This window comes from Pantherophis guttatus, chromosome 1 (genome assembly GCF_059756535.1).
Source record: "Pantherophis guttatus breed Tessera chromosome 1, ASM5975653v1, whole genome shotgun sequence".
NCBI lineage: Eukaryota > Metazoa > Chordata > Lepidosauria > Squamata > Colubridae > Pantherophis > Pantherophis guttatus.
Window position 1 is genome coordinate 247,625,894 of NC_142063.1, and position 14,865 is coordinate 247,640,758.

General features: G+C 35.8%; 1 protein-coding gene across 1 annotated transcript in view; it reads right to left on the reverse strand.

Moving 5' to 3' along the window:
* The window catches only part of LAMA4 (laminin subunit alpha 4), a 99,682-nt gene that overhangs the window by 20,950 nt on the left and 63,867 nt on the right, over positions 1 to 14,865 (reverse strand). The window contains exons 15-26 of the mRNA XM_034409194.3: positions 13,783 to 13,879; positions 13,051 to 13,164; positions 11,620 to 11,802; positions 9,864 to 10,003; positions 8,636 to 8,809; positions 8,188 to 8,330; positions 7,452 to 7,614; positions 5,615 to 5,742; positions 4,212 to 4,383; positions 3,727 to 3,858; positions 2,108 to 2,250; positions 925 to 1,063 (exon numbers count right to left, since the gene is read on the reverse strand). Coding sequence (XP_034265085.2) covers positions 925 to 1,063; positions 2,108 to 2,250; positions 3,727 to 3,858; positions 4,212 to 4,383; positions 5,615 to 5,742; positions 7,452 to 7,614; positions 8,188 to 8,330; positions 8,636 to 8,809; positions 9,864 to 10,003; positions 11,620 to 11,802; positions 13,051 to 13,164; positions 13,783 to 13,879 — 1,728 coding nt within the window. The remainder of the gene's footprint in view (positions 1 to 924; positions 1,064 to 2,107; positions 2,251 to 3,726; positions 3,859 to 4,211; positions 4,384 to 5,614; positions 5,743 to 7,451; positions 7,615 to 8,187; positions 8,331 to 8,635; positions 8,810 to 9,863; positions 10,004 to 11,619; positions 11,803 to 13,050; positions 13,165 to 13,782; positions 13,880 to 14,865) is intronic.

Consider the following 14,865-nt stretch of genomic DNA (forward strand, 5'->3'; position numbering starts at 1 on the left):
CATGGCACACAGAAAGTTAGGTAGAAGAATACTGTCTAGCTGACTTCTTGCTAAATGAATTGTATTTGCCCTCTGAAAAATGGAGTGGCCTATGATGACCACACTCTGATGAATAATAATATTATTACTATTGCTGTTGGTGCCATAACTGGGAGTACTACTGGTATTATTAGAAATATTAATATTTATCTAGCCTACTGTCAATGTCATCTATAGGAATTTCAAATGGAAAAGTCTTGGTAGGTTGGATAGCTGAGATATGTGTAGCTCAGTGCTGTCAAGATCCTAATATCTATATCTGAATCTAGGTCAACTATTCTTAAATAGTTTGCAAAAGCTACTTCTATGGACAATACTGAGAATTTGACTGTAGAATTTAGGAAACTTTATACCGCTCCTACGTACTATGATTTTGAAATAAAAAAAAAACTTGCATTAAAAAAATGCTTTGCGGGCTTTGGCTTTCATAAGATGAGGATGCCAAATTATCATTTTGTCATCCTGTTATAGTTAACTGTTAGAGACCGTACTTGAAGTACAATATGCAATTGAAAATACTCTATCTTAAAATCTTATCTGTGGAGTAAAAGAAGACAAGACATAAATATTTATTAAAGTGTTGAAACATCTGACTGTATAAAATCTATCACATTGGTTTTCTTTCAGAGATGTATTCTACATTCAATAACAGATACCACTTCCCATTATTTTACTCAAAAGGAATATTCTATTAAGAGAGAAAATTGCTTTAAGAAATGTTACCCTTTTATTCCCTGATAATATAAATTGGTTAAAGAAAACAATCATATTCAAAAAAGGATACACAAAAAAGATCACAAATTAAGATTATATTGTACATATTTAAAAAGAACAGAAAACCAACTCAGAAAATAGAAGAGTTTAAAAGTAAAATTCCACACTTACAAGTGATTCTTCAGGACAGCCATAACCAATGCCCAGGGTACCTGGCTCTTCCAACAAGTTGAAGTCCTTCTTTTGGAACTGGAAACCTTTCATACAGCCCCTAAAGGGTGTACTGATAGCCAGGTGTGAGCTGACACCACTGTGAAGGCAAGTAAGATGTTTGTTGAGCATCAAGAGTCATGGCTAGTGGATTCTAAATACAGAATGCCAATGCAAAATAAAACAGTAGACTGCACTGTTAAATGGGAAAGAAACGACATCTGAGGAGGTTCTCTCTTCCTCTAGATTCAGCCTGAGAAATACAAATAACCCTAAAGTGATTCATTGGAGGAGGTTTCCAATTGCTTAAGGCAGAAGGACAATCCTCTACCATACAGCAGCTAAGTGAAGTAATAGTGTTTCCACATGTTATTGCTGTGACTGGGCAGTGGCAGATCACTGAATAAAGGGCACAGTACCATTGCTTCACAGCCATATTCTGATGATGCCGTGAATGACAGAGGACACCCTTATCTATTGTTGGTGGGAAGCTTCACTCTCTGGCAGTTTATAGCATTTTACACCAAGATCATTTCTTGCAAAGTGTCCAGACTTTGTGCAGAACCCTGTCATGATGCACATGGGAATCATGGCTGTGCCTGTTATAATGATGCATTGCCTTCTTCCAGAGGCTGGGCATTTTCATATAATGCAAACAAAGCTTGCAAATGCGTTTATTTTTGGGTGTGTATTTTTTTTTGAAGGATCTGAAATGTTTGCTCCCCCTGGCAAGTGTAGATTAAAAAACAACAACATAATCAAAACTCACCTCCCCCCCCCCAATAAAGAGTTGAAAACAAGCAGTATACAACAGATCAGGAAGTGATGTCTCCATTGGAGGAAAGAAGATTATGTAAAATGAATGTATAATAGACTACACATTAAATGTGCCCTACTTGGCCAGAGCAGAATGACCCAGTAAAATGCTAATGTATCTTTTCTCTATCTAGATCTAGATGGCCTCCAAATGGGTGGACCTCAATTATTATATGTTCTCTAATAATTTGTCATTTGCTTTGTCTTCATTACAGAATAATACACGATACACAAATTCACATCATTATATGCATTATGTAATTTATAAACGAACATCAATACATAAATGAAAAAAAAAACAACAACTTTTGAATGATTATAAACCAACCTAGATTTTAAAATCTCAGTAGGAGCTCCTCCTATATAGACATCACTAAATGGCATGCTTTTCTTTTCATTTTCCATACTTTTTATATGTCTCCTATCCACTACCAAGATCATTTTCTTGGAATTATGATATATGACAGATATCTGAAATGAAGAAAAATAAAGGTAAAAGACACAGCACAGAATCCAGTGAATTATTTAATTTATAATATATCTTTCATACAGGAGCAAAAAGCAATGTGCATTCTTCCCCTTTTATTTTCCTAACAACAACACCCACCCATCCACAGAGCTTGCACTGAGGGAGAGTAACTGGCCCAAATCACCCAGGGAGCCTTTGAATCTGAGCCTCGGCTAGAACCTTGATGTTCCTGTTTGAAGTCAAATGCTTTAACCATTATACCTCTCTGTCTTTGGCCTTTTTGTCTATATCACACAACAATATGCTGATGCCTTACAATGCTTTACAGAGAAGTCTGTAAAATAAGAACAATTTGTAGAGAGAGAGATAATGGAAAGAGGAAAACACATTTTGAGGGGAGCTTTCTTCTCATGTTTTTGCAGGTAGGTCCAGGTCAAATGATAACACTGAAAGAATGGAAAGGAACAACAAAGACTGTCTTAAAAGCTCCATTACTGTCAGCTCTTCAAGGTAGGTCAGGTCAAGAAGTAGAGGATTCCAGGAATGCTATTTTATTCTTATAAAATATAATAATATAACTTTGAAAGCCTGTCCAAAACCTTCACTGCTCCCTTTTAAGGACAAAGTGGGACTGTACATAGTCTTTTTCTTACACTTTCTATTTTCTCAGAGATGAACTATTTTATCAGTTTCACTTCTTTCTCAAGATCAAGATTACAGTATCCAGTATCTATCTATCTATCTATCTATCTATCTATCTATCTATCTATCTATCTATCTATCTATTTATCATCTATCATCTACCATTATTTTCTCTATATTTCCTGCTTTCTAGCAAAGCTAAACCACGCGGCACAGCTGATCCCCCCTTGCTGTTCTACCTACCTTCCCAAGCCTCCTTTTGGCACGTACTGCACATGCACGTGCACGCAGTATGCGTTTGGTGCGCACTGCGCATGCACAGCCGGCGAACAGGTAGCAAACTGGTTCAGATTTCACCACAGGCTTTTATTTATTAATTAAATTTATATGCCTTCCTTTGCACCTATAAAGTGGCTCTGGGTGGTGGACAGATAGCATTCATTGTTTGGAATCAAGATCGCTCTACACATTAATTCTGAGAACTCATTACTTGTTTCCTCTTCTATACAACCTATACCAAATCCTTTTCTCCCTAAAGTACAAATGTTATTATTGGTGGTTATTCCTTGTGGGTTGAAAAGGGAAAAGAAGCTCTTTTTGGAACCTTTATTCAAGTGTTTTTTTTTTTATTGACAAATATTTGTTATCTCCTTTTGTATTGGGAAAATTATACATATTGACCCTTCAAGCTAACACTAGTTGATGGTGTACCCTTAGATTCAACTACTACATGTCTACTCCCTTTAATAAAAACTTAGATTAATTCTATGGGAATCTGCATGTTTTGTTGTTGGTTGGACAAGCTAGACAAAAATGCAGATAACAAGGCAATTCACCTCATGGAACTTTGCATCATTAATCAGAGCCTTCTTCATAGAATCTTCTAGAATCACAGGGCCATTACTGAAGCCGAAATCATATTGCAGATACAGGTATCCATTTTGCATCTCCAGGCTGAAAAACATACTCTGCATAACGACAAAATTAGATATTTCAGAAAAGATTGGACTTTTTAGAAGTTAAAAATGTATATTTTATACTCTTCCTCAGTAGATAAACCTATTAAGATTAATTAATTGCTATATTGCTTTCCATTATGATAGTCCTTGAAGCAATTTACAATCAACAGGCAAAATTCAAATACAAGGAATAACCTAAAGCAGTATAAAATGATATGAAAATAATATCCAAATAACTTAACCAATTGGATCTTCTTCAGAAACAGAATTTAAATAATTTACTTCTTACTATACCTGAACAGATGTAAATCAACGAGATAAAAATTCATAAAATGTGTTCTTTCTTTTCCCCTTTTACTTACTCCATTAACCATCAGAAGGAGAAGACCATTATCACTTGGTGTTCGAACTTCTATATCAAAACGAGTCACAAGACCAAACTTCCCTCTGCTCTCAATATTCTTTGCCAAAGCATAACCCGAACCATCAAAGAAATAGTTTACAACTCGGCTCTGGGTAAAGGCCAGTTTATCTCTAACATGAAGAAAAAAAAGACATAAAAATATTAGGAACCTGGACTACATCCTACACTCTGGAGATCTAACATAAAAACCAGACTCAGATGGAACAAACGGACATAATTGGCCTGAATGGTGATTGATTATATAGTCTGGCATTCATTGTACGATTTAGGAGATATACTTCTGAAGTATTTACTGGAAGGGCAGAATTAGCCCTGCTGTTAGGCTGAGACAAATGACCCTGATCATTTTCTGCTTTTCCTATTGGGGGGCAGAATTGAATGGCCCCAGGGCATGTCATAAACTATTTACCACTTTGGGTATGATAAAATAGAAAGAGAGCACCATTTTGGTTTTCATTCTGGAATCTTGTTTTCAATAATTTTGTACTAAATACTTTTGACTTTGGAAATGCCTAAAAAAGGTTAACATAATTTTTGATAGCTCTTAAACATGCTGAACTGAAAGGGATGCGTACTAACTAATGGAAGGAAAGAATTATCAATGGGTACCTTTTGAGTAAAACAACAATGTCTTAGAAATTAAAGCACTATAACGGATTGGTAGAAATAAAGAATGATCCCATTCCCATAAAATCTAAATTTATTGGTCAAGAGCTATGTCAGCCTAGGTAGGATATAAGCCAATCAGAATTTTGAGTAAAGCGGTAAACAATTAGACCAACGAACATGTTTTGTCTCACATGGAAGGTTCTCTTGATCGCCCAAGCTTGGCCATCAATGCAGCCTGTGCAGTGGGTCTCACACTCATGTACTTTATGCACCTGTGCAGCCTCTCACTTTCTTTTCACCTCACCATATTTACATCTGACATGTTTGAAGATTGGTTAAGAATTAAATATTGTATAGCCCTGCCCACCAAAGCAGGGCATATATTAGTTTTGATTGGTTGGTGCAGATATCTATCTTTTGTTGCATTAATATTTGGTAACTGGATAGGGAAATGGCTTTTGATTGCATAGTTGAGATCAGCCAGTGTTTTGGATGCATTACCACAGGATTGAGATCATAGCTGCTGGAAGTTCAAAAACATAGAGTATCAGCATGATCTCCTGTGTCCAGATACTTGGGGGACTCCAAAAATCACAAAACGCTCTGGATCTGTCTGGCCACTTGGTAAGTCTTGTTTTTGGAAATGATTATACCCAAGGTAAAAGTACTTTTATTGATTGATTGAGGGATTGATTTGTTCAGGCTACTCAAGACAGACCAAGTTCATCTTACCTGATACAAGGTATTGATTTGGTAATGTTATAGATGTTTTTGAAATTATACAGACTAATGACATCATCATTCAGTGTAGCAAGCTCCAAGCAGCCAATAAAGCCAGGCAAGTCCAAGCTTGGAGGGAGCTTTAAAGAGAAAAACAGACAGTTCAGATCAATCTCATAAGCCTCATAGGTTTATTCTTTAGTTTGGTGAGCAAAAGCATATTTTGAAACTTCTTCTTCTGCTTGTTGAATTATTTAAAGTCAATCTATTCATATCTAGGCTAAACTGATAAGGCCTATGGTTCTTGCTCTCAGTTACTGATAATTTCCTCATTACTTGCAACTCTGATTTAGTGCCCTCTCATCTCTCTCTCTCTCTCTCTCTCTCTCTCTCTCTCTCTCTCTCTCTCTCTCTCACTCACACACACACACACACACACACACATTTTGTGTATATGTGTGTGTGAAATAGCATATATAATTATTACACACATATACATACATACATACATACATACATACACCCATACCACACACACAAACATATCTCTCTCTCTCCCTCTCTCTCTCCGTCCCTCCGTCCCCCCTCATCTACAGTATCTCATTTTTATCCCCCTTCTTACAGGCCCTGAACATTTTGCAATGCATCAAGATGAAGTTTTTCTTGTAGAATCCACTTGGCTGCTATCAACCTTGAACCTTACACTCTTTAATTGGGAAATTATTATTACTATTCTATTATAAATATTAATATTATATCCCACCTTTCCTGAGTGAATTCAAAGCAGAATAAAAGGGAGATTTTTCTTGTTTTTATTTGTGACAAAATATGATGAGATTGAAAGAGAAAGATTACCCCCTGTCATCCTGTGAGGTCTATATTTAAGAGAGAAATTGAACTTGGTCCAGGATCAAAATCTTAATCCCCACACTGCTCTGGCTCTGGCTTCAGTCTTGGGGATTACAGGTAGTTCTTGACGTACGTCCATAGTTGGGACCAGAATTTCCGTTCCTAAGCAAAATGGTCGCTAAGTCTGTGGTGCCCAATTTTAAAGTGAATTACTTCAGTTGTGAAGTGAACCATGTAGTCATTAAGTGAATTCTGCTTCTCCCATTGTCTTTGCTTGTTGGAAGCTGGTTGGGAAGGTCACAAATGATGATCACATGACACTGGGACACGGCAACTGTTGTAGCCGCCCAGAGTCCCTTGGGAGTGGGGCGGCATAGAAATGCGACAAAATAAATAAATAAATAAATAAATAAATAAATAAATAAATAAATAAATAAATAAATAAATAAATAAATGTATGCTGGTTGGCAAGCACCTGAATTTTGATTACATGGCCATGGGGATACTGCGATGGTTGTAGGTGTGAGAACCATTTGTAAGTCACTTTTTCAGTGCTTTTGTAACTTCAAATGATCACTAAATCTATGACTATAGGTTAAGGATTACCTGTAGTAGACCCCTTGCACAGAGCTGGATTAAACAAATCTAGATACTTGCTTTTCCCTTTCTGTATATGCTGTTATCATCAGCAACAGAAGATTGTGTCCAGATTGTTAGCATATGGCATGGATGCAACATGACTGTAATCTAGTTTGCACATTTCTTTATCTCAGTAAAAAACATGGGAAGGGAGTTACATGAATCTGTTGCTAAACTGAAATCAATTCTAAACTGTCTGTCATGTTATCCATTAGGAAATATTAGGATGAAATAATTGTTTTTTTAAAGCTGCCTCATTTTTTTTGCAAGAGGTTTCACAATAAAGGTGTCATCTTTAATTCAATCTTGAAAAAGATTGAGCATTCACAGAGACAATGCATAGAACCATTATTGCTCTTACCTTAAAATCTGGAGGCACTCTTCCCACATAGAAAACAGTATTTTTAGCATCCAGATCCAATAAAGAAGCATCACCTGGAGCCTCTCCTTTATTGATAAACTTTTCTTCAGCGGTGCTGGTAAGGCTAGGGATTGTCAAAAACACTTTGCCATGCTTGCCAATCCTATTGAAGAACAAAAGTCAAAAATGGAACTCCTGCAACTGCTTGATTGAATGGTTAACAACTTCTGCATCTGTGTTTTTCAGGAGACAGTCAACAAGGGAGAATAATTTCTTTTCCATGCAACTTTGCCTGACATTATTAATATTCTCATTGATGAACTCATTGATAGATCAAATCTCAAGATTATTTGGGATATGGTCTGAAATACTCTGAAGGACAATAATGGAAGAATGCTTCCGTTGCTGATTTTATTTATCTATAATGGATTGGAATAACCTTCCTTTTAGAACTTTTAGCATTTTTAAATTATCATTTAAAAAATGATAGGGTTTTTAAAGAAAAATACTCTTTTTCCTTCCTTTTGTTTAGGCAATCAACATGGATAATTAAGCAGCAATGATAATTCAGCAGTGAATACTAATTACAATAAGTAGGGATAGCTATTTTGTCAGGTTTTTAATAAGTACAATTAATACTATTAGCAGTCTCCCCAAGTGTCTACATTGTCCTAAGTTTTTCTAACCCAATCATATAAGGAATACATAACAAAAGTAGCAGATGTAATCACATTACCTCTCTATTTTAACCAGATTGAAATGCGTAGGCCAAGAGCTGATTGGTTTGGAATCTAGAGGTATATTCACATCACCAGCACCCAAATTATAAATGTAGACCAGGTTCCCATTCTTAATTGCAAGACCTACATAATTTTTTGTCTAGAGAAAAAAAATGAACAAATTCAACAAATTCAACAATTCAAGGGTTGGCTTATCCATGGACTGACTTATGTACAACAATGTTTGGTAAGACTAAGGGAAGTAGAAGAAATAGATGAAAACAGATAAGGTGGATGGACAGGATTAAAAAGCCAGAGATTATTGTTGGGAAAAGGCCTGTGGACATTTTTCAGTAAAATTCTGAGGGATAGGTCTGACTCATTGGCACCTTTTCTAAATTTTGATGGAAAAAAAACCTAGTGTAATATACATGAAATCACCATACATCTAGCAGGTTAACATACATTTTTGCTTCCTAAATACAAAACAAACTGATCTTGAGGCTTTTTTCTCTGTGGATTTTCTTCAGAAAACTTCATGTACAAACTTAAAGATGTGAAAGCCTTTAAGTCTTCTACATTCACTTGAGGATTGACTTCAACTGCTGAGCGACCTTCAAATGTCATTGACACTTGAACCTATAAATTGAAATATGCAAGTGAAAGATTAGACATATCTTGGAAGACTCCTTTTGGGAAGAAATGAGAAACTATAATACATTTATTTTAATGCACTATTTAATTGGCAGAATGTTAACATTATTTGTAAAGGTTAATAAATTATGAGTTGTGTTAAAATATAACATAAAATCAATAAGTTAGATTCAGATTTGCCCAGAATATTATTCTACAGATACATTTGCCCTATGGATAAACTAGGGCCTTGTTTTGTATACATATCGAGAACTCAGATTCATTAGTAAAAAATGGTAATAAAACTGAGGTAATTTTCATGAATAAGATATCCATTTATTTACTGGTATTCATTTATAGCAGGCAAAATCCTTTTGTGATTCTCTGGAACCTCATATAGGATATTTATATCCTTATATCAACAAATACTGTAAATAAGTACTAAAGTAAACTACTAAGATAATTTTCCATGTGCAGATTTAAAATGATTATTTTTTTTAAAAAAAACCCCATCAAATACGAAAGGTTGATTTGTACACTATTTGTGTTGAACTTCAGGCCTTCTATAACAGAAGTATGTCAGCCATTCTACCGCTTAGACTAGAATAGTAACTTCATAGTTAACCTTTTGTTAATGCCCATTGGCAATAAATGATTTAACATCAAAGCTGAAGCTAAAAGACATTCAGAGAAAGCATTAGGCTCCTTGCTATAAGTACTCTATCAAAGTCTCTGACTCAGTTTTCAGAAGGGTCATACTGCAATACATCTCTGTCTAGGAATTCTAGCTATGTTGGAAAAGTCTCTATGGAAACTCAAGGACTTGGCGTGACTACACATGGTTTATAACAGCAACTTTACTAACTAAGGAGATCAACTTCACAATCTGCACATCTCAAAGTTTAAATCCTACATTTCATTCTCATGTAATGGATTGCTTGCAGCCCATTTCTCTTGCTGGGCTGCTAATGAAACTTGTACTTTTCTTGTCTGTTTCCAAGCTCCTTGATTCTACTCATGCTGGCCCCAACTCTCCCAATTTCTTTTGCAGCATCTTTACCTTGTTAGCCACACTCCTGGTCTGTGCAATGAGTTCTCGGACCCTCTGGATGCTGGCTGACACATTGTTTGCTGCCCTTTTCTCTTCTACTATGCGCAGCTTATCTAGAAGCTGTGGGACAAGTTCTGTGAGACTTCTCACTGTTGTTCAAAACAAAACAAGATAACTGCTTGGTTTCGCTATTACAGGCTAAGAGATTATGATGATTAATAACAATGGCACAGTAATTAATTAGCAAATGACACATAGAAGCCAAGGGCTTGCATCCAAGAAGATCAGTGTGGACCAATCTCTTTATCTTTTACAATAGTACGTTTTTAGAAAGATATGACTTAGTGGATTGTTTAACTAAATTGAGAAAAAAACCTCCTATGGTAGAGCATGGAAGCTTTGTTTTAGCCTATTAAATGTTGTTTGTTTTAAGAACATCCCTTTTTAAATATCAAGATCCCCAGTGAAAGAGAAATAGCTCTTGACGTCCCTGGAAGTTAGCCAACCACGCACAGCCTAGCCACTGGATTGGTTAAGGCATGGGTGTCAAACTCGCCACATCACAATGCCGTCACATGATGTTTTGTGATGTTTTCCCCATTTGCGGACCTGGGATGGGCATGGCCTGCGCGTGACACATCTGGTCTGCGGGCCGCCAATATGACACCCTTGGTTTAAGGGATGCATATACACTAATTCCTCAGCACTGGAGGAATCTGCTGGCACAGATACATTCATATGATTTTTCTACTTTCCGTACAGTCGTACTAAAGTAACTGCTTTAACCACAACCCATATTATATCTTAAAAATCCAGTTCAAATGTTATCACTTTTCTCACTATAATTAGGTGTGTACAGAACAATTTCCAATGTTAATTACTTGTGGGATAGCTAAATTAACCTAAGTCAACTGTATTTTGAAGAACTGAAGAAACAAAATTTTATTAAATGCCATCTCTTTTTTAAATTGTAAAATTCAAGGCAGTTAAGGGAATCTCAGGTTGGTCAGGGATAAAACATGAATTACTTTTATAAAAGGCTGTAAACCTTTTATGGATATTTTGCAGAAAAATGGAAAAAAAATGAAATGGCGATTAATCGATTTGATGGTTGAAAAGGGCCCGAATGGACTATTGTAATGTTAAACAGGGAGGAGGGATATTGAGTGATTTATGAGATATATTTATTTTTATTATATATGGGATAAATATAGGGGATCTCAGCTCAGACCATTATAATTGTTGGAATTCATTATTGGAATGTATTTCTATGCAACAACTACAGTAGTTTTCAGCCAGGAGATGGCAACTTTACAAGTTTGGATCTATGGTATATACTCTATGCTCTTTTGTTCTAAGTACACGTTCCTGTTTCCTGTTATAGTTAGATAGTTGAGCAGTAAGATACATGGTGACTGTAGTCTCTGTTTGCTCTGTGGTACTTTATATAAAACAGAATTTCTAACAATAAGGATTGGGACCCTCTAACTCAGAGGCTGAATCTGATCTGCCAAGCCAGAGCATCCATACTGCGCGATCTTGAGCAAAGCCAACCACAGTCCTTGACCAATAATTGCTGATGAATTGGGAGAATGGTTTGACATAAGGTCTATGTTTGCCCTAACCGCATTACTATGTTCCTCTCTTTCTTTGACAACTACTCTTGCAATTCAATTTTACACAATCCAAAATCAGTATCCTTGAAACAGAAAGCAGATGCTGTACATTTCAAGGAACATTTCAATTACATATCTCTTCACATTACCTGTATCCCTAGTTGTGACTGTGGCGCGTTCATAAGCTGCTCTTTCAGGTTTAAAGTTGCGCAAATCTTTTGACCATTTTGTCACATTCTCAGTCATTGGATCTGTGGTGGAGGTTATGGTTGCAGCTGTTTCTTTAGCTTGAGTAGCAATAGCTTGCAATTGCTCAAACTGCTTTGTGTGATCTGTAAACATAAAGTTCTGTGATAAGGAAATAATGATCATGTCTTTTTTAAAGTATAAAACCATGTAACTTCCATTCATTAGTGCTCTTCCTCATTAAATAAACACAGATTTGTAATCTAAATATGTAAATAATTTATTTACAGTGAATTGTAGGAAACTGATTTACCATAATATAGATTTTTGGAAGAACTGATATGTGTCACTGGATGCATATAGCAGGCACGAGTGATGGTAAATTTATTTACTGTATACTTTGATAGAACTTTTTCAATTAGTTCTTTAAATGTAATAAGTAGCCATTAATCCTAGGTGGGTACTTTAGTAGTAAATAGCAAGAACATTTTAGATCAGGGATGTCAAACTGGCGGCCCATGGGCCGGATGAGTCACACACAGGCCATGCCCACCCCAGCTCTGTGAAGAGAAAATAGTTACGAAACGCCACATGACAGCAAAGTGACGCTGCAAGTTTGACACCCGTGTTCTAGATGGATATACAGTCTATATTAGGGTGGTATGCTCTTCAAACTGGCGGGAAACTTCTCCTGTGACATACTGTAGGTGCCTTGGAAACAATAGCCCATGTTTGTATTGTCTTGTCAGTTCTACAGGGTCATTTGCCCCATTTCTCAGGCTCTGATAATTTTTATTTGCATCATTTGTTAGACAGGATAAATCTATCTCTCCAAAGTTAGCAAAATTCTGCTATATTATGTAAAGCTTTGCTGACAAATGGTTACCAACTGTCATTATTGTTAGGGGTCAACTTTGCTTTACTGAATGTATTTTTATTTGTCAATGACTGAAATAAAGTTTCTGCCTGTCTGTGTGATTAGGAACTTACATGGACATACCCTCTCTTTCATTCAAGTGGCCCATGTTTTTTTACTGGTTTCCACATCAACCTGAAAAAATGATGTCACTATTTTAAGAAATCAATTAATTATAGCTGATGTGATTTTTAAAGCAATTATGTCTTATTTGCAGGCTTCTGTGGAAAGCTGAAATAAATTGAGCTGCTTTAATGAATATTAAAGCACACGTTCTCTCACACATGTGAAATCTGAAGGACCTTTTTCACATCACCTTCAAAGCACAACCAAATAGACAATTCAACTGTCAATGAGTATCAGCCAAGTAAGATTTGATTTACTTTCAACCTCAAAATCACTTAAGAAGATGCCTTGTAAAGATTTATTCTTTAATCAGAATCATTTGATTACAATTTTGTACAGTTTATTTCCTGACCTTGCTCTGATGTGTGCATTTTTTTGAGGACTTTCATGAAAAGGCCTTTAACATCATTCTTCTTGTCAAGTGTTTCATTAATCTCTTTGCCTGTTTCTTCAACATTAAAGACATCTGCAAAGTAGAAGAAACAAAATATAAGAAAGCTTTTGGCAATGAGTGGCAAAGGTATTTATCTAACAATGCATCAGAAAGGCATCACTCTAAAGGATTCTAATCACCACATTATAACATTGGGACTTATTTGATGGTCTGTACTAAGTTTTAGATAATACAATTTTTTTGGTGACCTCCAAAACAGGTTTTGGCTCTTCGTTAACAATCTAAAAAGTTTTTCAAAATTTTGTTTAAGAAAAAAACCAGTATAGTTTGCATGCTTTTAAAGTAAACATCAGAAATGTGAAAGCATTTGATTGTGCTTCCAGCAAGCCTCATTGTTTTCTACTGCTGCAGAAGTACTATAGACATACTGTAAATCTTTCATCTGGCCTGATTGTAGTCTACATTTCTTAGTGTTATTTATAGAGAATAAAAAGTTGTAACTTGTATAAAGTATGTTTATTGGAACAGACTTTGTTGGGCTTGAAATATTCAAGATTTTAAATTGCAGAATCCACTATAGGGGATCATGACTGAATTGCTTATGTCAACATTTTTCTTCTTTGGGATACTCTATTACAAAGCTTTTCTAGTTTAAGAGACATATGAATCAAGAGAAAGGATTATATTTACTAGCGTTGGCATTTCCTTGCTGTTTTCTGGCTTCACCAAGAAGCATTGTGCTTTTGTCTTTGTGATAAGTTATCTGAGTGTCAATTCCAATAGCAGCCTATAATTTTATGAGAGAGAGAGAGGGGGGGGGAGAGAGAGAGAGAGAGAAGGGAGGGAGGGAGGGAGGGAGAGAGAGAGAAAGAAAGAAAGGGAGAGAGAGAGAGAGAGAGAGTCAACATTAGACATCATGAAAGTAAACATTTGGAGTTTTCAGTTGAGGCTACTATTATGGAATAAACCTGTCCCAGTCATAGAATTTATGGGGAATTCAGTTAAAGGCTTTCATTTATAATCCTCTGTTCTATTTGCTTCTTGTACTTTTATCTCATCCATAAATAATCTTATGAGAAAAAGATGGAGCAGCTGCATGATGTCTTTTGATTGGTAGTATTAAAAGATATCTGTCTGGAAGCACAATTAGTTGCATCTTGTATTTATGAGGCAATCACTTTCATCCAGTGGATTGGATGAAACATACTGCTTGAGCATTTGTAATGGGTTTCATATTGACATTAAGGAAAGGGCCGATGAATCTTGCTCACAACATCACAGTGTTGGATTTGCCTTTCCATAAATAGAAAATGCATTCTGTTTGAAGAGTCAAAATACAGTAGCATTTTACTAGATTACTGCTTTATTTCTGCAGTCCAGAGTGTTTCCTTCCATTCTATTGTAAAAGGTACTTTAATCCTCCAGATTTTGTCCTTGAGGAGAAAGGAGGCAACAGAAAGAAAATTGGTAATGTTTAGTGACAAATGCATCCCTAGTCTAGCAAAAAAAGCTTTGACCAGATTTCTATTCATGAAGATCTGGCTCCAACCCAAAACAATTACTAATCTATGTAGCAATTATGCAATGTTTGTAAGAGTTTAGAAATTGAATATAACAATGTTTTATGAGTGTTTTTGCTGTACACAGGGTGCATGATCTTTGACTGATTGATTAAAATATTTATATAGCTGCCAATCTTATACCAAACTCTGGAAGGCTTGCAATCTATTAAAGATGATTGCTTCTTAGAGGAATTGTATGTGCTGTTGGGCA